General features: G+C 51.2%; 1 protein-coding gene across 8 annotated transcripts in view; it reads left to right on the top strand.

Moving 5' to 3' along the window:
• Window positions 1–25,000, top strand: part of LOC126575709 (teneurin-m) — a 471,232-nt gene that overhangs the window by 344,308 nt on the left and 101,924 nt on the right. The window contains exon 1 of one of the 8 annotated variants that reach the window (XM_050236546.1): window positions 10,745–10,827. The exons of the other annotated variants lie outside the window; for them this stretch is intronic. Coding sequence (XP_050092503.1) covers window positions 10,824–10,827 — 4 coding nt within the window. The 5' untranslated portion in view covers window positions 10,745–10,823. Of the gene's footprint in view, window positions 1–10,744; window positions 10,828–25,000 lie in introns of those variants that run through there. 8 annotated transcript variants of the gene reach the window in all.

Here is a 25,000-nt window from a genome sequence, read left to right as displayed (position 1 = left end):
GTTGTGTCAGTTGTATAGTGGCGTTCGGTGGTGGTTTCGGATGGAATGTGTACAGCTTTGTGGTCAAAAGCAGCCAGCCAGGCACTTAATTACCGCTCCGGCACGCAGATTGCTGCTCTCTTCTCCTGCGAAGCGAAGCGAAGATGTTAAACTTATCCACCCCGCCCTCTCGGTGTGGTTCAAGCTCAAAAAGTCCATCTTTAGACGTCCAGCCGTCTAAACCATTTACGCATTCAATAGCGATGCGATATCTCTAGCCGCTAGAGGCCCTCTAGCCGAGCCTCTCTTCGTTCCGCGAACAGATACACTTGGTGATTGTGGCCACAGACTCACGTGCAGCTCTTGAGAGAGCGCGCACCACTCAAAAGCTCACGGTTAATAATATGTTTATCTAAATGGGCAGCCTTTTCCCGTGATTTAGCAGCGGGCTTCTGCGACGGGGGCCAGTTCCTTGGGGCCAGGCGAGTTTGGAGTTGGACCATCTGTGCCTGTTTGCGCACCGTCCGATTATAGGAGAACGGAGTGGAGCGGCGAGTTTTATTAATTCTCACCACTTGGCACCTTTTTCGGGCCGTGGACTCGTGGTGCCCGCTCCTAGTACCTAGTGCCGCCATCGCGCGCTCCCTATTAAAGACGTTTGGCGGCAGTTTCTCACGGGTGTTTGGGGGGGCGCACGGCCAGTCAAGAGGAAGGGTGTATGTATTTTGCGAAAGGGCACACATCAAGCACCACCTTTCGCGTCTGCTGCTTGTGGTACTACCGGTTGGTTCAATCGAAGAGATCGACTCTTTTCGATCGACGTGGTATGCGGTCGCTTTAGGGTTGGAGGGAGAAAATACAGGTCAAGCCAATGATGGTCGCGGTATCGCATGGAATCGAGTTTTTATGGTCCGGCTGTCCATCTTCGCGTGTGCTAGCCTGCTAGCCGGTCTTACCACTTGCCGGTGCAGCATCCATTTATGTTTTATGCTGCCTTTAGCCTAGTATTGCGCCAGCTTCACTGTAGAGCCAGTGAATGGGGCAAGCTGTGCAAGGTCCCATTCCTAGAGAGAGTGAAAGAATTGTGCGCGAGAGAGAGAGCAAGAAGCCACCGGTGGTGAGGTCGCCCGCTAAATCCCCGTCCATGACAGTAAGCACCGATTCATCTGTCAGTTTCCCTTAAGAACAGGAGGAGGCAGACAGACCCTGTTTGGATCTATCGAAGCTTCCCTCGATGACAGATTCCTTCATTACGCGTACCACAGAATGAGTGACCGAGTATCGATCGATCGATCTCTGGACCACGAGATTGATACGAGATGTGTCCTCCAAACACACGCTGACAGTTGGTGTCCGTCCAGTCGGCTGTGTCGAGGCAGGTCAGGGCTAATTAAAACCGACGGACGCAGGAGGAGGGTCCGTAGGGAAATCGGAAGCCATGCAACGGTTTTCGGTGCCTCGGACTCTCCCGCAGTGACAAGGTTAGGGCTATTTCCCTTAACCCACAGTAAAGGTAGTGATGTAGTCGTGTCTGGTACGGTTCACCTCCCAGCAATTAGTCTCGGGAGTGAGGCACCCTGGCCCTGGTCGGTCCCTTCCGGTTGGTTGTGTACGGTTTGTCCCATATTTTTGATGGTCCCCCGTTCTCTTCCGACTAATTAATCATACCTTTCCGTGGAGAGCTCAACTGTTTTTTTTTGTGGGGAGGGAGTTTTCTTAACCTCAAAACCTGGGCTTCAAGGGGTGACGTCCCCATAGTGACACGCGGAACATCGAAAACGAAACGAAAACGAAAATAAAAAATAGACAAAAAGTTGGAATTGGTTCGTTGCGTTCGTCCGGAGTGCGCTCTAGCCCAAATTTGGAACCCTCTCCCCAAAAAAGCGACAGCAGCAGAAGGGGGCGGCGACGCAATGTGACCCCAAATGATCTATTGAGACCTCCGGAATAGTAGGGCGACGGCGGCACACCCGCGGTGCAGCAGGGATGGTGATACGCAGAGAGTTCCCGCCGGTTGTTCCCTTTATAATTACCATTCACCGAACCAGATGGTGCGACGATGATACTCCAGCGCCCACGAGATGGAATTGGTTTGTGCTACTACTCCGAAAAACCAAATATCTCAAAACACACGATCCATGTCCAAGAGGTTACCGAAAAGAGAGAGAGAGAGAAGAAGCATTGCAGGGAGCTGACTAGAGACCGATTCTGTCATCACCGGTGCGCTGGTGAGCTGCTGGCGCATGTTCGCGGGTTTAAATATAGAAACGTTCACGCCAACTGATGACGACCCCGGTGGTGGTGGCGATTACTCCTCTTTTACCGTTTGCTTGATCTGTTCCGTACAGAGAGAGACCCGCCGTGGTGTCGAGCCAATTGATGATCTCTACATCTCGGTTCTCGTCACTCGCTGCTGCGCATCTCCCAGCTGCTGCTTGGGAGGAATTTTGGAGAATCACGCGGGGAATCTTCAATAAATTGAAACGGAAACTCAAATGAAGCATGGAAGTGTAGCCGCCGAGTAACGATTGTTTCTTCGCACGAAAGCTCCAAATATTTGGTCTTCGATTTACGTACTAACAGAGGAGGCGGTTCGGTAAATAACTTGGCAGAGAGAATTCATGAACCGCATCCGCACTCTCCGCTGTCGTCAACATTTCCCGTTTGGTGCCAGCTGTGTTGAGACACGCTCCAAGAATTCTCAGAAGAGCTACAACAAGGCTGCGCTACAGAACGTAACCTACATTTCAGGCAGAAGCCTGCTGCTCGATTTTGATTATAGTTATCGCCGGAAGAAGAAGGATCAGAACGCCAAATGAGACCCCCCCCGCGTTCCGGCGACCTTCCTTCACGTATTTGGAAGTCCTTTTAGAGGAGCGCGCGTGTGTGGCGTTATGCTGCCGGCTGCCAGCCGGCGAGTGACCTTCTCCACGGGCTCTGTTTCCTAATTGTAGGGGAGGACTACCCACCGAAGAAAGGGTTACAGCAGGGATACCACGGTTGGCTGGCTGACCAAAGACCAATCCCAATCATCGGAATGAAGGCGAAACCCCCTCGCGCCTAAGTCGGTTCTACTCGACATAATACCCCTTTTCCAGGAGACTTAGCGCGCGTCCTGGGCGTGGATTGCGTGTGAGAGTTCGTGTGTTCGTGTGTATGTTTGTCTTTCAAAATGCCCGCTGGATGATAGTTATTAATTTGAATAATGATAGACTTTACCTGATGCGCTGCTGATGAACGAAGAGGAGGAGGTGGTCCGAAAAAGGTCGTACCAGCCCACTACACTCCAAAATGGTTGCGCTTCCACCGCGTTCTCAGTCTTTTGAGGGGCCTTTGGATTCTTCTTCTGCCTCAAAACTAAAAACTGTTACAAAAAGTTGTGTGATTGGCACAAACGTGTGCCGCGCACCTTGATGATCGCATGACATCACACCGAGAGTGCCGTTAGCTTTGCATTGGAGCATGAAATGAAGGCGCACGGAGTGGAGATGGCCTTTTCGATGAAGTGAACCTTAAGTTTGAGAGGTTCGCCGGCTGACATTTCATCCGTGTCCATTTGGAACGACCCACAAGTACAGCACAACCTCGAGCACAAACAGTTCATGCAGCACGACGGATCCGATCGGAAGCGCACCCTCTCTCGGTTCCGCCGCAATGGGCGAAGAAATTGCCGATGAAATTGTGTCCTTTGCATTATAATTAGCTTGATGGAGGTTGCTTTCCGTTCTGGGCCGAGATTTGGTTCGGTCTTGGAAGCAAACAAGTCCGGGATTCGAGCGAGATACGCACGCGGCTTTTCGGATGTAACGCTCCGTTAGCTATGGTCTCCGGAGATGTCGCCAACGGCACTGCAGCTTCCATTCTCTAGCACGGCCATTTCGTAGCGGGTTTCGTTGGTGAACATCTGGGGTCACCGATCGCGGTCGCACAACTCCTCTTCTCGGTTGTTGGTCGATTCGTTTCACTTCTCAAACCCTTGACTAACATCAGGGATCTCATTTGTCTACCATCAGCTCTAGGGGAAGCACCATGGAGGTGAAAAACAAACTTCACGATCCTCTCTAAGACCCCGAAATTGTCGAAAACTGAAGCCGCGAAGCCTTATCGAATCGGAACTTCCTGCTGCATGCTGCCTGCCCGTCGTAGCCATCTGCTAGAGAGGAGTGTCCTTATGGAAAAACTATTTCACTGCCACCACCATCAGTACGCAAACAGAGCTCCACACAACGGCCCCCAAGAAGAGGAGAGACCCCCAGAACACGGCCAAAGAGTGTGAAATTAATTGAAAATTAATCGTTAATGCTGGGTCTCCCATTCTGCTTCCATGTTGATGCGAGGCAAGGGTGCTGCAAACGGTACAAGAAAGAGAGGGAAAGAGAGATACCAGAGGTCCCAGTTAAAGGGCCGTCGGTGGGGTTTGTTGAATGGTTTGCTGGCGGCGCGCGGCGTGGCACACAGCGTGAACCGGAATCGATCGAAAACAAACATCAAAGCGATTCAGGCGATCAGCGGCCCGACCGCCAGCGTGAAGACCTCCAGAGCCAGCCTCTCTCGCTCTCTAGTGTGAGCTGCGTGGAAGCGAAGGGGAATCAATTTATGGGCACAACATACATAAAAAAACAGACTCGCACACAGGCATTGAAAGCCCCAGCATACTGTCGATCATCTTCAAAGGTTTGGTAAGGAGCGAAAGAGAGAAAGAGGAGAGGTCTTGGAGCGCGTGGAGGTCTTCTGGACGCCTTTGGGATCGTATTGATCGTTTATCAAAAATCCTGAGGTCTCTCAAAAGAGAGCCAGCAGCAGCCCATTCGTCTGTAGAGTGATATACCTTGGCTGAACCTAAAAACGGTCATAAACCTCGCTCTGACGCTCCTTTTAGGACCCCAGTAGAGGGGTAGAGAGAGGTTGCGTCGCCGCGTGCCCCCTGGGCACCACGGGAAAGTCCGCTAATTTTCAAAAAAAAAAAAATGGACGATAATAAACCGTCCCATAAATCATGAACTAATGAATTTCATCCCGTAAAAGGAAGAACGAACGAACGGAGAGAAGGAGAAAGAAGAAAGGAGAGAGAGAAACGAGCACTTATGATGTGTGCGCCATGTGCGCGAGCGAGCCCCCATTTTCAGCTATTAATTATGTTTCTTCGTTCGCAACTTCGTTTGGGACCCCTTTCGGGGGATCTGGGGTCCACCCAGAACAGTCCGGAGACACACAGCCACGCCACTTGTCTTCCGAAGCGCCGTGCAAAGGCTTTCTCCTCCGTTTTCTCGTCTTTTGAGGGTCACGACGGCCGTACTGTTCGGTACTGTTTTGGGTTCTAGGCCATGCTGTGGTCCCACCGTGTGCTTAAAAACGAGCCAAGTTCAACCACAAACCGGCCGTTGCGTTGCACGTGAAGCAATGTTCTGAATGTCAATCGGCGGCGTCAGTTGGCGGCGTGAGTCGCGCCGCTCGTGTGTGTTCTCGATATGGAAATGGAGTTCATTAATCATTTCCCAATAATATCGACCATTAGAGAGGTATCCCGTTTCGCGTTTTGGCCCTTAGGAGGAGTGGACTTGGATCCCTGAATACCTCGTCCAAACTGACCAACGCGCGCCGGTCGCACGCTCGCACGATCTCGGCGAGAATGAGGTCCCGCAATGCCACAAGAGAAGGAGAAGGAAACATTATCCTCCATTCCCTATGCGTCTCCTAACCTAGAAACCACCGGGATCGTCGTCTCGTGCTGTACAAGATCCCGAGGGTCCCGCGCGTTCCCGCGACTCCAAATTACTCCTCCCGTGGTCTTTGCGACATCGTTTAGAAGACACAACACGCGGGGTCAACACGCTTTTCGGAGCAAAAACGTGTGGTCGCTAATGTCTCGCGACCTCAATTGAGGTCAATTTCGATGACTACGGCTGGCTGCGACTGCTGCGATTTCCGCCGAACAACAATCGGGAGTTAGATCGAAAGAGAGAGAGAGAGAGAGAGAGTGGGTGATCACCGCATTAGGCGCCACCCTCACCCACGAGGGGAGGAGGGACCCCATTGTCTACACGGTGATGCGTCTTGGGAAAAGTGAAATCAGTGGTTATTAGCCTCGATGCCCACCTCCCCGCGTTGGTGACGCTTCCGCAGAGAGAAGTGAGGGTGTCGATTATGGGTTTTTTGGCCGCTTCTAGCTAGCTGTGGATGAGTATTTTGCGTTCCGTGTGGCATCATCACAACGATAATCGCACTGAACGAGTTCCTCCCATTTCCTCGTTCACCCTAGTAGCGCCCGGAAGTTGGCTGTCAGTTTGACAGAAGTGAAGTCTCCGCACCAGGGTCCACGTGGCAGCTCTCAAAGCCGTGGCGATCCCCAACGACGACGAGTATTCCGGGAAAAGCTGTCAAAATCTAGAAAATCCGGAGCTCATGCTGCTCCTGCTTCTCTTGCGTGTGACACTGACAGCTACTGAGGGTGGGTGGGTGGTGAGCACTACCTAGTGGCCACGGATCCACGGGGCGCAAATGGCTTTCTGCCGGAAGTGTAAGAGTCCTGGCGAAAGGAAGAGTTTTTTTTTTCGTCTCGTTCGTTCGTTTCGCCTTCCAGCTAACATTAATTAAACTGTCAATACCCGATTGCCCGATAGGATGTGGCGGTGGATGATGGAGCAGCCCCTCTCGTGGCTCTCTTCCTTTCGCGCTCTCTAGTAACGCGGCCAGAGTTTGAGGTTAGGGGTCGCCAGTTAGGCAAAAAAAAATGGCCAGAATTCCGGCTGCAAAACGCGCTTTCACGGGCGTCGTCGTCCTGGCCATTGGAAGAGAGGTCATGGAAAATGTCAGGATCGGGCAAAAAGTGTCTTGTCTTTTCCGGGCGACTCTTTTTTCTCTGTCTCTCTCTCTCTCTCTCTGGCAGAGTCTGGTTTGCAAACTCGGGGCTTCCGCTGTCCAAAAGTTCTTTTCATTAGAAAGTTTAGCTTGAACGAGACGGAGAGAGCGACACCAACGCAAAGTTTAGCGCGCCCATTGGCGCGAGGGGTCATCTTTTGCTTATTTGACCACCGTGGACACAACTCGGAACTGGACACGGGTGTCCTCCTCAGTTCCCTAGCGGTACCGGACACCAAAAAGAGGAAAAAAATGGACGACGATAAAATAAACGATAAAAGTTTTCCGCGTTCGTTCGTCGGTCGGTCGTGGTGCTCTCCGGTTGGGCGTGTTTTCTGCTTCAAACCGTTCGCCTCCAGCAAATTTCGAGTCTTGCAGATATGCAGACCCACACACCGGCAGTAAATTGGCAGCCCAGAGAGCGAGCGAGATTTTAGAATATGTGACGCGACGCGACGTCAGCGTGTTTTGGATAAATGGACAAAACTTTGTCCATTTCTCAAACCGAATCCAGAGCAATGTCTTCATTTTCGGGCATGCCAGATTACATCACAGGCACACTAGTAAGCATGGGACCTCTCCAAACAACAGCACCAGCGTATGTTTAAAATCTATTTGGACAGCACGAGGTTTGAACTCTTAACCCTCGACGCTAAGAAGCCACGTGGCATAGCTCTCGGTCTCTCTGTATGTAGGCCAGTGATGACAGCTTCACTCCACGCTGCTGTCAGCAGAGAGAGAGACTCCGGATCCGGAGTGCGACGTCACGACGACGATAAGCTCAATCGGATCAAGCGCGCGGAGCACAGGGACACATTCTCCCTTGACTAAAACGCAACTTCCTCCCGTGTGCGGTGCCCTGGACACTCCCTGGGGCTATCCCGGGGTGCAGCAGAAGGAGTTTGACAACCGCAACCGGTAGAACAACAACAACGCACTCATCTCTCCATCTTTTAAGCCAACAAGCCAAGCCGGTCTGAGGTGCCTCTGGGGCCATTTATTTATGTTCTCCCCCGGTGCCGTGTCAAAGTTTAATGGTCGCTCACCGATGTGTGGCGGTCTCCACTTTCGTGGTGATGTCGACGGAGCAGTCACAGGCCGGGTGCCGGCGGAAAACTCGGGTTTACCCAGCTGTCGCGCCTCTTAAACCGCATCACATTTCGAAAAAGACACCCGGCCCGCCCTGGGTACGTCCCCTCCACCTTTTGCTTCTATTTTATGCCGTTTTGGTGTGCGTGGATTTTGAAGTGTGTCCAAAGAAGAGGAAGGGCGCACCCTAGGAAGAGAGAGAGAGAGAGGGTGCCTTTTGACCTTTCGAACCCTCGGCTTCTCTTCGAGCGGGCGATCATCGATCGTCGAATCCCAAAAATAGCACCAGACAAGTTGAGAGAGGGAGGTGTCTATTCCCCCCTGGACGGAGATGAGTTCGCGTCCGTCGGCGCCGATCACTCCAAATCACTTCCAAATCAGTTGAGAGCGTGGCCCACGTATCCGGCCACGCATCGGTTGATTTCACACACTTAATCAAACGATGTTGGGCGATTCTGTGCCGGGAAAACAATTTCCATGGAGCACACCTCACTAGAGACCACGACAGGCGAACCGGTTCGTCGATGGGAACACAACATCGTCGTCGTGGCCGCTCGTCCAGCATATTTCCATTTGTTTTTGACAGTTCTATCAATGGCCGGCCGTCTGGGGGAAGATTTATCACTCCGCTCTCTGTTTCTCTCTGCCATGAAAGGAGAACTGCGTCGTGGAGAAGAGATATTGGTTTGCGATGAGACGATGCTGTGGTGTGGAGTCTGTGGTAGAAACTTCTTTGCTCATTGCGAATGCGGCGGCGGCCACCACAAACATTTGTATGTTTATGCTCGCGCCCAGGAGAACATATCGCGAGTCTACGCAAAGCACACATAGGAGGGAGTGGAACGAGGGACCATTGAAAACCAAATAAAGCCACAGCCCCCCGCTCCCGCGAACACACAAAGGTACGCCTAATTTAAGGAAGCGCACGAAGAGGAGACGAACACAGATATTTCATAAATTGTATTATATTGTAATTCGTCCGGATATTCCCCCGCTCCTCGGTGGCTCGTCGTTGCCCCCGGGACCCGCGGATCGATAAATCAAATTCCGAATGTGTCGATGGCGAAGAAAGGTCCAGCACCGCGCGCGCAGACCTCCTCCTTTAGGAGAGATGAATGTCCCTAAAGAAAGACGATGTGATGATGCATACGCGCTTGGTCCTCTCTCTTCTCTAGGCCTACGATGTGGTGGTGGTGGTGGTTTGGGGGGGCCCTTGAGAAGAGACCCTTTTTCCCGCGTGCTGCTGCTGTTGATGTGCTGTGGGATGTCGATTGTCCTTTGGCCTGCCTCCCCCCCGTTCTCGAAAAGTGCGCCAAAGCCAAAGTTCGCCATCACAATCGATTCCTGGCGCACGGCAGAGAGAGAGAGGGACTTAAATGGAATTGTGGAGGGTCCCGGGCGGGGTCCACAGGGACACTCGTCGTCGTAGTCGACGCGGGCGCGCTGATTGTGTGGTTTCAAATGTCATTGCATTTCAATAAATCATAATCCTCCCCCCAACCTCACTCTCTGTACAAGGGGGTAGAAATGGGGAGGAAAGGGGTTCCTATATTCATCACGCGGTCGAAAACCGGAGGTTCTCGCGACGAAGAACAAGTCTCTGGGGAAGTGAATCGAAAGAGGAAAGCTGTCCTCTGGGCCGGGCGCCCCAAAATTGGCCCGGGGAATTGAGGGCAAGCAAATCTTGTTACTTCCACATTAATTGCTTGTTAAAATGGATTCAATTCGCGGTCTTGACGCGATACGAATCTCGGTATTTGTGAGTCATTTAAGGAGTCCGAGGGTGGCCTTTTTCGGCAAGACGGCGATGCTGCTGCCATTGGCCATTTGAATTCGATTGTCGTCAGGAAGGAGGAAGATGTTGTCCGGAGCCAATCGAACCAATTAAGCGAACAACGGTGGCTGTGGACCTCCGGATTCTAACCTCACTTAGCGACCAAAAAGTGGTCGAGCGTCCGCGCTCTCTGTACTCTGGAACCCACTAGTGGAGGTCAATGAAAGAGCCAATCGCAACGCAAACAATGAACCCCACAGAATGTGACAGAAAATGCGACTTGCGAGAGAGAAGATGGTGGTGGCGCCGCTCGTCGTCGTCGCGTCTTCTTCGTAGGGAACCCGCAAGCGCGCAAGAGACTCAATTATCGGGCAAGACAATAGACAATATGCTTCGACTTCCGACCAAAGTCCAGTTCCGTATTCGCCTCCTCTGTGTGGGGTAGTTGCGGTTTGTGTGGTATGTTGGGAGTATCGTGGGTCCTCTGCTGCATGCCCAAGGAATGGTGCATTGTGTTCGCTGGAGCGACCACTCGCTGTCAGTGGAGAGTGCTGCTGGACGGAGGGAGCATTATCATAAGACGCCAAAAGGGGGGGAGGACGCACTTAGTGGGGCTTTTCAGCCGAAGGGTTGGTTGACTTGAAGCGCATTCAAGGTGACACACTCGGTGCTGGAGAGGGAGGTTCGATTACATTTATCGCATTAATAAGAGTTTCTGTGTCTATGTGTTTGCCGGTATGCTTTTAGCATAAACAGTTTCTTATGCTCTCTTTTCTATCTTTTCTCTTCTTTCATTTGCAGGTTCGTATTCTGATGAGAGTTCAATTTGATGAGTAGAACCCCCGGTGACAACGAAAGCGATCGCTCAAAGAGCGTTTTCTGGAGAGCCGCTAATTCTGTTCCGTTCTTGGTGTGATGTACTGGTGGAAGTAAGGTTAGCGATCCTCAGATCGATTCCAAAACCATTTACCTCAACCCTTTAAGATCGTACTGTGAATTGGCTTTCGAGCTTTAAGAGAAAGCCTCGGGTACGTTTTGCGCGGGGGATCGCAGGATTTTTGGTGTTCCTTTTGTACGGTGCGTGAGGTTCGCGCCAACACAATTCTTCACAAATGTTCCCATTATGGGTGAGTGTACCAGTTGCATAATTTCTGGTTTTTATTTTTATAAAACGTTCCGTGTGCGTTTTCGTTTCCGTTTACGTGTGCATTACGTTCTTTCTCTTCGTGAAAGTTACTTGCTACTTGCGTTTCTTGTACTGCACTCTCCTCTTTCTCTTTATCTTACTCTCTTACCATGTTCGTTTGTTTTTTTCTTCTTCTTTTCTTATTTCTATTGGTTCTTCGTCGTGTTTTTTCCTACCAATTGTGCCGCGTGTGTATAATAACCACTTTTCTCTCTCTATCTGTCGCTCTCGCGTACGCATTCTTTCTCGATCTTCTTTCTTTCCTTTTTCGCTCTTTTGAATGTCTTTTTAAAATGTTGTGTATGCGTGTGTATTGTGTGCTGTCCCGCAGTCCGTGCCGTGTTGTTCTTGCTTGTGTGTACCCCAAACTGTGCTATTGCAGTCGTCGCTTCTCATCGTCTTAAGACGCAGCATATGTCCGTTGTATGCTAGGGAAAGAATATGCTACAAGCGTTAGCAGGAGGGTGCATCAAACGGGACTGGCCAAATTAGTAAAAGTAAGGAACAATCGGGAACAGCGCATCGTCGTGGCATGCCGCAGTCTTGTCAGATCAATATCATAGGCCAGCCCGAAAGGTCAATACTCCCCTTTCCAATATGGATGGTATGCGTCTTGTTTACGGGGCTTTGAATGTCCTGAAAATGTAATGAAAATAGACGCTAAATGAAGTGAACTAATCTGTTCAAATATTGTGACAAGCGCTCCAACCGGGGTTGGGGGGACCAGAGTGTAATCCTCGATCGATATAGTGAGCAACAGCAGGATTGTTGGTCTAGAACGAGAACTGTCTGCCCTGCTCGCAAATACTTCTTAAAGCGTGTGTTGCAGCCGTCGTTTCTTTATCTAAAACCAATTTCTTTTACGAGCGATGGGACACAGCAGACTCTTCTGCGAGTAAGATGAGGGAAGGGAAGGTTCGCCACCGGCGCCGTCTCGTATCGGTTGGACGAAATTCAATTTTCCATCCAACCAACGACCGAAACCCATAACTTCTTACCTTCTCTCTTAATCCTTGGCGCACAGAACGAGGGAACGTTGGTCAGTGGTCTCTCTCATCCCCTGCCTTTCTTGTACCGTCAATAAATAATGCACCCTCCCATTCGAAGGGTGGAGGTTTTTGGGGGGTTGCCAGACGGGCGGGATGGAGGGTCCAAAGATGACGGAAGGTCCACTTCGTCGGCATCTCCCATGGCTGCTTGGTAAAAGGACGGAGCTCCAAGTTTCCAACGCAATTCCTACACTTTCGTCCTCGACTTGGAATCCTAAACTTCTTCACTGGAGAATGTGGATGTGTTCAGCATTGTGTGGCAGGACTTTTGATCCGATTGTAAACCCCACCCAAGGACACAGAGTCAGGAGGGGTTTTTTTTGTTGTAAATAAATAAACACGCATGTCGTTTTGCTGTTGCCTCAACATCCAAGTCCTGGTCGAGAATGGGATCGACATAGTCACCGCTCCCAACAGAAGAAAATTAAGAGAGACACCGGGTGCCACGTTCGTCTGCTGGAACGTTAAATCAATTTTTATCAAGTTTTGGTCAAAGATTCGGTCAAAGATTCAGCCCGGCAGCCACATGAGAGGAGCCGAGGGGACACCATAATGTCGTTTGAAGTGATCAACTTGTTAAAGTGAATCCTTCGTTCGTTCCCTTTCTATTACGAGGAGGTCGTTGTGTGGTACAAACAGATCAGAAGAAACAAATACAAGTCGTCGACTGGAAGGTTAAGGTAGCGCCGAGAAAAATGCAATCAACTTTTCGAAACGATTCCATCCAAGCTAGTCCGTAACTAGGAGATGTGCTCGCGATGGTTGTTGTAAATGCCCTTGCATGTCGAAGCTCGGTATTGAATACCTTAAAGCGAGCTGCGTTCGAGTTCTCGGGTGCGATCTTGCTACTATTGCACATTCCGTCCCTATCTTGCTCTCTCTCTGAAATGCGTCTTGAACACGCTTGGAATGTGAACGTTTCGGACCTCAACGAGATCGTTGTCGCTGGTCTCTCGAGTCTGTGAGCACAGGTACTGGGGTTCCGCTGTTCATAATTATTTAAATAAGTGCGCCATCACGCGAGTCATTTTACAAAACTATCAAATCGCAGAAATCAAGGTGCTTTGGTGCTGCTTCGGCTACTCGTGTTCCTCCAGAGCATCAGATGCTCCAGTTCTCGATAGAAGCAGCTCCAGCTTTAGCCCCAAGGGAGTTGGTGAATTTATGGTAGGTAGTTTGTAACCTTCCAGGCATTTGGCTCCCCTTTCCTTACTATTCGTGCTTAGAAGGAGGAGCAGGAGGTCTTGTTTGTAAATTCCTATAGACATTGGTATGACCTTTTTTGCCGTTTTCTGCGTTGCGTTCTCGCTGGCTACCGTTTTGCTGATTTCACCAGGGATTACTCTCGAAGGTAGCGATGCATTATCAAACCCCCCGGCCGACGGCTGCTCCTGAGTAGACTTGCCCACCCCTCTCCTTGTCGATGTTGAACACAATCGAGGTGCTTGTGGTACACGAGTACTACCTCCGCAATACCGCAACAGGAATACATTGACTTCCAGACCTCCACACCGTGTAGTGAATGAAAAGACGCAAGGAGCGCCAGAAGTTCTTTGTGTGCTCTTGCGAGATGTTCTTCTTCGCCTCAATTTGCAGCAAAGAGAAGGACACACAGAATTCATTAAGGGGCAACCGACGGTGTGCCCTTCGAGTGGAGCCGAAACATTTCCCAAAAGAATTCGAAACAAATCGAGAACGATCGGCGCGGCGCGCAAACCATCGCGCGTTGTGTCGCCAACCGTGTGTGCCATACTTCCTTGCATTTTGTTGTCGATTTCTTGCGTAGTCCGCGCACAAGAAAGACGCAGAATTGTAAAGCTAGACGCGTACGTCGCCGACGGTCTCCAGAGGGGGAAGACCGAGCCGGACAACAACAGAACGATAATGACCGCCAGTCAGTCAGCCGGAGTCAGCCGGAGTCAGCCGGAGTGGGGTTTGTGTCATCTCGCGCGGAAATCGCGTTCCCTTGCGTCAATCCATCCATCGAGAGAGGTTGGAGCATACGAAATACGTTCGAGATAATTAATAGCTGTCACAGCGTTAGCAGCGGGGGGGGGAAGCGAGACTCCGACGACACGTTACGTTGCAAGGCGCGTTGTTTGGACTTTTTTCCCACTGAGTTTCTTCGAGAGGGCTCTCGAGGGTTTCTGAACGCGTGTGCAGAACATGGCAAGGAATGGCATTCGTCGGCACCGGCGGGACTCTTGGGAGAGTGTGAATGGTCAAGACGTGGTCCAGCATGTCTGTCTGTATTGGTCTCTCCCATGGGACAGCACGTCACCCGACGACGGATCGGTCGGTGCCGGTCGGACAAGACCGGAATTACAAATCTAGACCGCGCGCGACAGACGCTTATCATTGCGCAAAAGGGAGAAGACGTTGCATCTTCCACATCGATGACGATCTGATCGTCGGTGATCGTCGTCGTGTCTGTTGTGGTATCAGATATCGGCCAATCCAATGCCCCAACTTGTCTCGTGGTGACATGACAGTTAGACAGACAGAGGGACAGAGCTTTCGTGCTAACTAGCAGCATCTTCTCAGCAGCACACATGATAGGGTCCTTGATAGATCCCGGTTCAGTTTGCTCTCTCCACCCCCCGAGGAGACCCTTTTGACCATGATTGGCAGGCTCGTCAACTTCTTCAAGGCACACACCCTGTCCTTGAGCCCACCCCCGGTGAGTGGATGTGTGGACGTGTAACGGAATCTCTAAGCCTAACCGGAGCTGTGATCCCTTCCGAAAATCTTCCCAGAAGTTTGGAGCGAACCCTTTTTTTTTGGGCTGTGGGACCTACTGTCATGTACGCAGATGATCACAGATGCTCCAGGAGTGTGTCCAGCCTGTCAAATCGTGTCAATCGTGTGCGTTCCCCCCCAGGAAAACGGACAGCTGGATCTCGCTCCGAGAGACTTCCTTTTGACTTGCTTGCTTGCTTGTCGGCCGCCAGTCAAGTTTCAAGTCAACTTCCTCCGGAGTCAAGTTGGCAAATAACGTCCATGCCCATGTCCAACACCGTGCACACCAGAAAGAGGATGTAGACGACATTTTCGGGGCTTCATGAAGACGCGCACACGCGCGGTTTTTGATGAGGGTTTGATGAAGTTTTCCGCGAAAATCCTGTGCGGATCCTTTCACTTATCTCGTGTTTCCTCGCTTTCGGTTGCCATAGGCAGTAGCAGCAGTACACTCAGGTAGACGAAAGGGACAAGCCAAAGCCCCACATTGCGTATGCGAGGTTAAATGATGCCCGTTTGTCCCGCTGGTCTTTTGGAGGCCGTAGGTCTGGTGGGTTATGGAATGTAGTAAAAGTGTCCTTTTTTGTGCTTCTCGTCGTCAGACAGATGATGATGATGTCCGCGTACACACGCCACAGGAGGCTCTCTTTCTCTCTTTCGCTTTTTTAGGAGGACAAACCGCTTTTTTCCGCTTGCAGCTCCGGTTCTAGCGCGGCCAATGGTCATGGGGCGCGCGCGTGGTGTGTGGATTTATGCTGGGTTTACTTTCGCACGTGACATGACTTTCGCTGTCTCACGCTCATTCGCTCAGTGGGCTTCCCGTGCCGTGCTGTGGCGTGGCTAAAAGGCACAAACTCCTCGTTGCAGGTTCGCGCTTGTTACCAACCGGCGACCATCGTTGGATGCCTATCATGCAGTAGGGCGAGATGCGCACACAAGGGCCACAGCAGCACCAGAACCTTTCGATTGCTCTCTTTCTGCATGCCGCCCGTCGGTTGCTGGTTGAGCTTCCGTGGCGAATTGCGCGCGTGCACATTCTGGTTCTCGGTCGGCCCATGACACGTCCACGGTGTGCTGCGCTTCTCGCTACGAGTCCTGTAGAGAACAAGGACGGGTCGATCCCATGGTGTGTGCGCTGTTGCGTCATATGCGCTGCCCCCTGGCATGCATTGCATGCTGCGGATGTTAGGTACGGGTTTGAAGATTTTGTTTTCCATTTTTTTAATCCAAAAAAAACGCGGAACTTTATCCAGAACAGAACCGAGGGAAGATGGCATTGGTGGAAACAGAAACAGAGAGAGCGTGTGACGATGATGGGCTCGTCGTAAGCGCTTTTGTTGCTGTCTGTGAATCGAAACGCGAAACGTGTGCAGCTCGTCGTCTCGTGCTCTGTGTATCAACACCGCAATGACTCCGCGTATGTTGCGACCTTAGGGTCTCTGGTTGCCACGGTATATGGCACCCAATACTGGCTGGGTCCCCCTCCGCCGGTTCTGGGATGAATTTTCCCAAAAAGGAAAAACTCGATCCCGCTCCCTTTCCTCTTCTTTTGATTCTCATCGGTCACCGTGTGCGATCCCGGCGACCAGTCAACTGGAAACAAGTTCAACTGGCGGGAAGAGAATATAATGGAGACTTGTTTCTACAGCGCGTCTTTTCGACCTCTCTTCTTCAGTTTCGCTTCATGCGTGTGCAGCGATGAGCCACAGAACGAAGGGAGTGAGTTAAAGTGGCGTATCGCCAACATAAACTACACGCTTATCATCTTTATTATTGTTATTATATTGTTCAATTTCTTCGATTCTTCTCGGCTCGACTCTTCTTGCTACCCCTTCGCGCCGGAGAGAAGATGATGCTCCCCTCGTATATCAAGGAATCCAAAAAAGGGAATCCAACCCAACGAAGCGCCTCCAGTGCTAGTTGCGTCGTTATTGCAAGCAACAAAACGATTAAAACAAAACCCCCGACGACGACATATAAGGCGTGCAGTGTAGAGAGTTGCCTTTTGCTGCTGCTGCTGGTGCACCATTTATGTCCAACCCGCATTGTCGGGTGCGATTGTTCTTGTACCACAGGAAAGGGAAGGAGAGGGGCACGAGAATACGACAAAGATGCATTCTTCTGATAGCTGCGCTCTCTCTCTCTGCTCTCCTCTCTCTCTTCAATCTCTCTCTTCCAACGAATGTCGGAATAAAGTGCATCCAACATGCTTCCAACGGCAATTGCTCCAAATCTGCCTGCCCCCCCAGTATCATGCGCAGCTTACGGTGGTACCACTTGCATAACTAAATTGATTTTAACTTCTCGCAGTTCCCCACAGAGCGAAGCTACTTGTCAAAACCGAAATACCTTTCAATTAGCTGTGCGCACCCCGTTGTGATGGTTGAAGAGAGGTGGTGCTTGTTCATTGATTTCGCGAAGCTTCTGTTCTCAGTCGCCAGTGACGCCAGTACACGCGAAGTTCGTTGCACCATACGACCGAAGGATATACACCTTTCTGTGCGCAACATGGCCTCTCATAGTGGAAGGTGGGCTCCCGATGTATTGCAAAACTCTTCTTCACCACCTCCTGCCACCATCTTTGGTCCAAGCCGTTGGTCGATTGTTTATTCATTCTCCTGTCTATTTGCCTGTTTAGTTGTTATTCTTTGCATTTATATTAAACCGCTCCCGGGGTTCCTCAACGCTCAGTGCACTGCCAAGCGTTGCGTGCGCGTCCTGTTTTGTGTTTATGGAAAAGCTGCAACGAAGAGTCGCTTCGAATTTGAATCGTGTCGTCCCTAGAGCCGAGCCCCGGACCAAAACTGCGCTGGGGCCATGTTGTTGCGGTGCAGAAATTGGATTCGATAACGCCGGAGTCGGGCCCCCAACTCCTCTAGTGGATGATGACAATATCAAGAAGGCCAGCCCAATCCAGAGCGACCATGCACCTCGTGGGCATTAAGGCAGAAGAGGAGGAAACACGAGGCTCTCTATTGTTAGTGCCCTGGCCCTGAACGACCATTGGCGGCAGTTGATACGGTTATGCTGCAGCACTCGTGCTAGTGCTCTGTTGTAAGCGTCTGTTGTCGCATGTAAATCCAGGAGTTCAATGCAGGTTGCATGTGAACCTGGAAATCGTCTCCGGTTCCCTGTGCAATTGCCTTTCCCTTTCCTTTTTTCCCTTTTAGGGGAGTTGGGTGCGAGTTGAATACCGATTACCCTGGCCTGTTTCGGTACGATTCCCGAGGCGGAACCTCCTCCGAATGTTGGAATGAAATTTGGAGCGAGGGCATATTGGGGAATGACTTATTTCTGCATCATTTCGTAACCACCCCCGTTCGGTTGGAAATGAAAAAAAAACGAAGAAAGAATGAGAATGCCTGTTGCTGCAACGCTCATTCGAGAACACATTATGCTTTGTTCTCTCTCTCTCTCTCTCTCTCTCCATCTCTCTGTCCCTCTGTTATCCCTTTCTCCCTGGGCATAATTATTACCTTTCTGGTCTGGCCGATCACCCAGAGAGAACAATGGAAACGTGCCTTTTGCTGCTGTGGGTCCCCGAGCTGGTGGAAATCACATTAAATTATAATAACAGACGCAGCATGAGACCGGGCCCCGGGAATCTATATCGGTTATATCCGAGCCCCGGGTTTCAGGTTGGTCATAAAATTCGTAGCTTTAGGTGGCGTGTGATGGGTTCCGAATGATCGAACATGAAGGAAGGAGAGGGAGGGGATGGTGTTGACCCTTTGCGATGCGACTCGATGAGCCCATTCGACGTCCTAGGCATATCCTCCGTCGTCGTCGTCGTGCGTGTCTCATCGACCTTATGGAGGTGACAAAATATTTTTATTATTATTCGTCGTCTCCGTCCTCTACACCTTAGCACACTAGTGATGTGACCACCCAAGTCGCCGGTAATCGACGAGACGAGAATCTGTGTGTCTCTCGCGTCTCGTGGTGGCGCCTTGGGATTTTGAGAAACACCTTGGCCTCTTCCCCTACCCCCACCCGGGAGTACGGAGGGAATGTGGCCATAAACCGAAATCAACGGAAAGATTCCTGTTTATTGGACCATCTCTCTGATATTGGAAGCCCTCTGTTGCCCAACACGCGACACTCTAACAACGCATCGAACGAAAAACGGAACCAAATTAGAGCCCCGAAAGGTGTACGGTTTGGTTTTTGTTGGTCGTGACCCTTTTGCTCTGCTGCGTGTGTTGTGTGTTGATGGCCTCACCATCAAGGTGGTTACGTGCGAACGGCATCATCGGGTGTGTAATGATGGTCCCCCCACCGGTCACTGGATGGATGGTCATGGATTTTTATGATCCCGAATCCCGAGATCCTCGTCTTGGGCTGCTAAAGCGAAGGCCCAAGGAAGGTCCCCCATGCCGAGCGACAAATGATGTTACAGAAGAAGGGGGGACAGCACACACTTGGGGCATTATGTTATGGGCAGGATCCTTCTTGACCTCCTCCTCCGGTGGCTCTTCAATTTCAAACAGCAATAGCTGGCTGCTGACCCCGATGGTTTGTGTCCTCCCTTAACCTTGTTGTTGTTAAGGGACACAACCGAAGGTATAGTGTAGACCCGGGACGACGACGCCGACGACGCACTTGACATAAATTAAACCAGGGCTCCCACAAACGAATTATGGCACAAATGTGAGGTGGTGGTGGCATAGAGAGGACACCCGTAAGTGGAAAGCTGATATCGACAGGCCAAGGATATCGAAAGTACCGACGAGCTGCTGCTGCTGCTGCTGCTGCTGCTTTGAACTCCCACGAGACACACTTTGTTTGGATTTTTGCAATTCCTCCTGTCGAGACTTCTCGGTCCGGCCAGCAACCAAGCGGCAAGTAGTCCGTGGCCCAGTCCTGGTCACATTACCCGGACCTTGACTCGCTTTTCCAAGATGTCAGATGCCTTCTTCTCATTCTTCTTGGACACTTTTGTCTCTCCACTCTCGGGGTTGTGGATTGAGATTGTGTGTTCCGTCGAATGTGTGGCTGGCAGCAAGTGGCAGCCAGCCGGCCGGCCGGTGGTAGTCAGCAGGACATTTGCTGACTTCTCCTCACAACACAACAGAACACAACGGAACGAAACGATATCGGTAACTTCGGAATCCAAGGGCTTATCTGGTCCGCAGTCCTCGGGCTTGGATGAAATCTTCGTTAGCCTTCGTGGCTTCTACTTTTTATCGTGTGGTAGGCTTCGTCTTCTTTCGCAGCTCCTGGTGTTCCGTCCTACCCAGAAGGACTCCGGGACCGCACCGGAGCTGGAGCAACGTCCATTTCAACAAAGGAATGCGCCCGGTCGCCTGTTGGTTTGGGATGAAGATGGCAATCCAATGGGGAAAATGCGGAATCCTTCGGTTCGATCCGCTACACGATACAGCCAGCCAGCTAGCCAGCCTCTTCCTCACGTACCTGCCCTTGGTGGATTCCCTTTTGCGCAAATGCCAGGCACTACGGAGAGAGAGAGAGAGAGCCACTGCGACGGGATCCTTCTTGTCTCAAAATACATTATCCGCTTGGTTGGCGAGCAAAACAATGTGGATGAGGATGGGAGACCGGACCTCTCACGGGCTCACGGAGTGGTGGTGTCCTTTTTGCGGGTCCACCGAGGCGACATATTAAGTCAAGTACAAGCTCACTCGCTCCCCGTGTCGTGGACCCCCGGAGCCGGATAACAATTGCGCCACCAAGCACACCATCATCATCACGCGTACACGGTGGACGATATCAAGGATCGTTTGTTTCGCCAACGAGCAGAACATTGAGACGGTGGAGAAGATGTGAGAGATTGAGATGCTCGGCTTTTCGGAGATTGCAAAACCCCGGGGGGAGGAGGGCGACTGACTCGCGCGAGGACAACAAGACAACATTGTGTTGGCGCAACCAACACCCATTTGGTGGGGACGTCCGTTTGCTGCTGCCGCGGTGGTGGTCTCTGTATATAGTGTGTGATGGCGAGCGAACGTTGCGTGTGTGCGATATCTTAATGTCGGTTGCCTCCACTCCGTTTCTTGGTTCCTAGGTCATTGGAGTGTCCTCGTACGCTCGCTCGTTCTCGACAGTGACATTGGTCCATTGGTAGCTTCTTCCGTGACTGCTAGTTGCTGAGGAGTTGGTTTTTTTTTTACTCGCTTGTCTGTCTGTCTGTGTGCTCCACATTCCACTACACCCACAGACACACTCTAAACAGAGAGCACATTATCTTGGGCTCCTCCTAGAAGCGACTGACAGATAACTCGCCCGCGCCAACCATCCACACCACCTACTTCTGTCCTCTGACATTGATGAAGACCTTCATCCCCATTCCTCCTCGACAGAAGAGGAGAAGGTCCTGCTGGTGGCCTGGTTGTCTTCTCGGGAATGTTTTGTGACTAATGCCTTCCCCTAAATGGTACAACAATACCTTTAGGCCCGTTCCACCATCCTCGTGGACAGCAGCAGGCATTGCTTCCCATCGGCACAGCAGCAGCAGTAGCAGCAACGTCCTCTTCGCTTCGGTAACGAGGTTTTGATGCCGAAAATAAAGCAAAACCTTACGGTCCCTTCCTCTAGCTCCCTGTTGCGGCTGTTGCGACACGGATAATGAACACGGGGATTAATAGAAAATATATGTAGCCCTTCTTCCTCTTCTTCTCTTCTCGGTCGTCGTTCGGGATCCTTCCAAGGATCCGCTTGAGTCCAGCGACTAGCGGTTTTGTTGCACGGAGAAGACACAGGATACACATCGCCTCCTCCCCGTCTTTATCCAGGCGACACATTAAATAGACAGGACTTAATGTTAATGTCCAGCTGCTGATGTCGCTGTGTGCCTTTGTGGGGCATTTAGCGTTCCTTCTGTTTTAATGTTTGGACGTCAATGCTCTTCCCGGCACCTCGTCCCATCGTCCAAAAAGGTTGGCAATGTGGTCGAAATCTCGAAATTTTCTTCGCCTCGTCGTCGAAAGATTGAGGTCGCGTTGATATGGCACCGGAATTACATCATCGACGGTGAAAGAAATCCGCTCGCCGATAAATCGGTCAACGACACCACACACCCTGGGTGTACCCCGTTCTCCGGGGTCCTTTTTGGGACTTTTTCAGCATTTAAACGCCCTCGAACCCACGAAGTGTTCGGCTGGGAGCGCACAGATTTTGTTGCGGATCATTTAACACGGCCCAGCGTGGCGTGGCGTGGTAGCCAATCTTGGATAACATTCTCGCCACTAAATCGTGCATGAAATGGACACAAACTTGCCACTACCCGTCGTCCTGGCTCGGGGTTTTCCAAGTGGTACGATGCGCCCGCGTTCCTCTTCGTTCGCTCCCTTGGTGTCATCTTGCTGAAAGTTTGCGATACGAAGACGCGCGATGGAGAAGAGCTTTTGCAAAATGAAATTGAATGACGCCCCAACAACGGGAGGTGGAGGGAGAAGAGAGAAAAAAAAAGTCACCCTTCAAAACGAGGGAGAGAGATCGCGCGAACTGAAAGGAAAAGCGATTGAAAAAGAAGCGAGAAGAAGTTGGCAGGATAAATATCCATCATTCTTGTCTTGGCCAGTGCCTCGAACGCGCACCATCATCATCGTGTGCTAGCTGAAGAGGGACGAGAGTGCGATGGACGATTTGCTGGCAAGAAACCACACGCCAACAGCGGACTGCTGGTGCAGCGAGTTCTCTCGGATTCTGGGCCACGTTTGGCGCCACGGTGATTATGTTTGATTCTTCCATAATGCTGCTCCGGTTGGTGGCACTTCTGGGGACCGGACAGAGAAAGAGAAAGAGAGAGAGAGAGCATTTCAAAAATGGACACAAAAAGTGCGACTTTTGAATGAGCAGCGCTTGCGATTGAGAACCCCCCGAACGGTACTAGTACGTCGCGATCCATCGCACTCCTCGGCGGGGGGTGTCAGTTACCGCCACCCAGATGGCAGTGCTCCAAGACATGCACCACCACCACTGAGCGTAATGACGTGGTTAGCATATTGGAAGCGATTCAGTTCCCGGGGACGCAATCGCCAAAGGATTGAAGAGAAGCCCAATTCGTGGAGACAACTCGAGGAGCGGAGTGAGATTAAATCAGATTGGAGCCAACCCTGCAGTAGACTACTAGCTCTCGATTCCTCTCTATATTTGCTTCTTTTTTGTTTTTTTTACGGTGGTGAGAAGATGTAACATACCCGTTGAAGCAATATCTCAAAAAGCACTAGCGAATGGAGCATTCTAGAAAACTGCTGCTGCTGCTGCTGGGGAAGACAAAATTGTTTCAAGCGAAACCGTTGTTCTAGGTCGTAAAACTTATCGACATTTGCAGCTGAAAGCTCGAGCTTGCGATAGCTCCTCGGATCAACGGGGATCGTGCCTCGGATATCGCTCCTTCTCCATATTGTCTCTTTATCGTGCCCCCACACTATAAAACGAGGGAATGGGCGGGGAGCGCAGAACGCGGACACACATGCCATCCCTCAACCCGTCCGTATGTTTTATGGTACCGCTTACCGTGGCGCAGCGTATTTATTGGGCTCCATGAGCCCCCAGAAGACGTCGTCGCCTCTGGTAGAGTCCGTGCCAAGACTGCTGCTTGCCTTGCCGGCCAGGGTGAGGGAGCATCACGTCATAAAACTCCGCGATTGAAGCACTGGAAAGGAGCACCACCAGCAGCAATGTAGAAGCAGAAAGCGACATTCTTTGCTGGCTAGCACCTTATCCGGAACGCCGATCGCTCATATGCATATGCGCGACGAGAAGAGCTTTGGCTACGACGGACGATGAGAGGGGAGTTGGTGATAAAAACGCCGTCGGCAAAGGCTTCGGGGACTTCTCTCTTCGGATGTGTGGAGACCACTAGGAGTTTTGTTATTTATGTGTTTCGGTTTCCTGTGAGTCACAGAGCCAGCCAGCCAGCCCCGTTGGTACGTGCGATCCTTGTGTCCCCTAGACTGGACGCAGCAGTGCACCAGTAGTGTGTCACTGTGGACACTTGAGAACAGGTAGGAAAGGGTGTCCCCCTCCGGAAGCCTCCTGTACCAACGGAAGTCCCATTAACAACATCCGCAACACGCAACCCACTTGTGTCGATGCACCGCGGCTTCTAGCATATTCAATATGTTCCGGTAGTTAAACACGTAGCACGTTGAAGGATTTAATCGCAACGGAATCGGGGACAAGCAGTGTTGGAAAATGGGAATACAGCAGTGATTGAGTTATTGATTCCCACCCCCACCGGCCCATTAGTTAGCTTCAGGTGACGACGGTGGTGCTCAGAGGAGAGTCTCCAGTGGCGGCGGTATTAATAGGTCACGGATTCCGGAAGGACGTGATTTGTGATGCGTGTATTCCTGGGTGCCTGCTCCCAGGATCATCCTCCTTCTCCCTGGAGTACAAGAAAACCTGCTTCACAACCATATCGATGGCCAAAAAGGGGGCGATAAAGCATTAAGCGACATCCCTAATCATCGTATATATGGCCGTCACAGAAATACACATAAAACCGACAAGCGAACCGAATCTCGGCGTGGCCACACGAAGCCATTGGATTTACAACCATTACCACCAGCTCCTGGCGTCCCGCGTCTGGAGTTGTACTTTTTTGGAGGTTAAATAAATGTTTTATTGCCGCGCACTGGGGGCGCATCCAAAGCAAAATCAAGATATCTTGGCTGGTGTGCACCCAGCACCATTCCGGAATCCGCAGCACAAATCTCGAATCGTTTCATTTCGACCTCGACTCTCTCTCGCTCTCAAGGGCACCCAAATGCCTTTGCTCATCCTCTCGCCCTCTGGTCGTCCTCTCCAAAAAATGCGATCACTTCGAGCCCGCTAAGTGCTCATCGTAAAAAGGCGAACCCCATAAACATGCTCGCTGCTTGTGCTGGTGCTGCTTTGGTCTCTTCCCTAGCAACTAAGAGCGCGCGGGGACCATCTAGTAGTAGAGCTCGCCTCCTACTACCTCTTCATACGCGATTAAACGAATGACACTGAATGGTGGGGGAATGGTCCTCCCGTTCATGTGTTCCATTCCATTTTTATGTAGCTCGCCCAAGTGGCTGGAACATCCTTTTCGATGTCCGCACTATACTAGCTCGCTAGCCACACTAACACAGTAGCAGCAGCAGCAGCAGCAGCAGCAGCAGCAGCAGTGTTGAGGAAAGAGTGCTGCCAGGGCACATGACATGAAAGACAAATTTGCTAAACGGAAACGCAAACCCCAGGCCCAAATGAGTGCCCTCCCTTCCTCCTACACCTCGCTACTCTCCTCCTTATGGGCCTCAGATGTGCCGCAGATGTGAAACGACTTACGGCGATGAATATTCATAAACACATGGCCACAGTGCGCTCGCCCAGCAC

Source organism: Anopheles aquasalis, chromosome 3 (assembly GCF_943734665.1).
Source record: "Anopheles aquasalis chromosome 3, idAnoAquaMG_Q_19, whole genome shotgun sequence".
In the NCBI taxonomy this organism is placed as follows: Eukaryota; Metazoa; Arthropoda; class Insecta; order Diptera; family Culicidae; genus Anopheles; species Anopheles aquasalis.
Note: the sequence above shows the minus strand (reverse complement) of the source record. Positions and strands in the feature narration are given on the sequence as shown.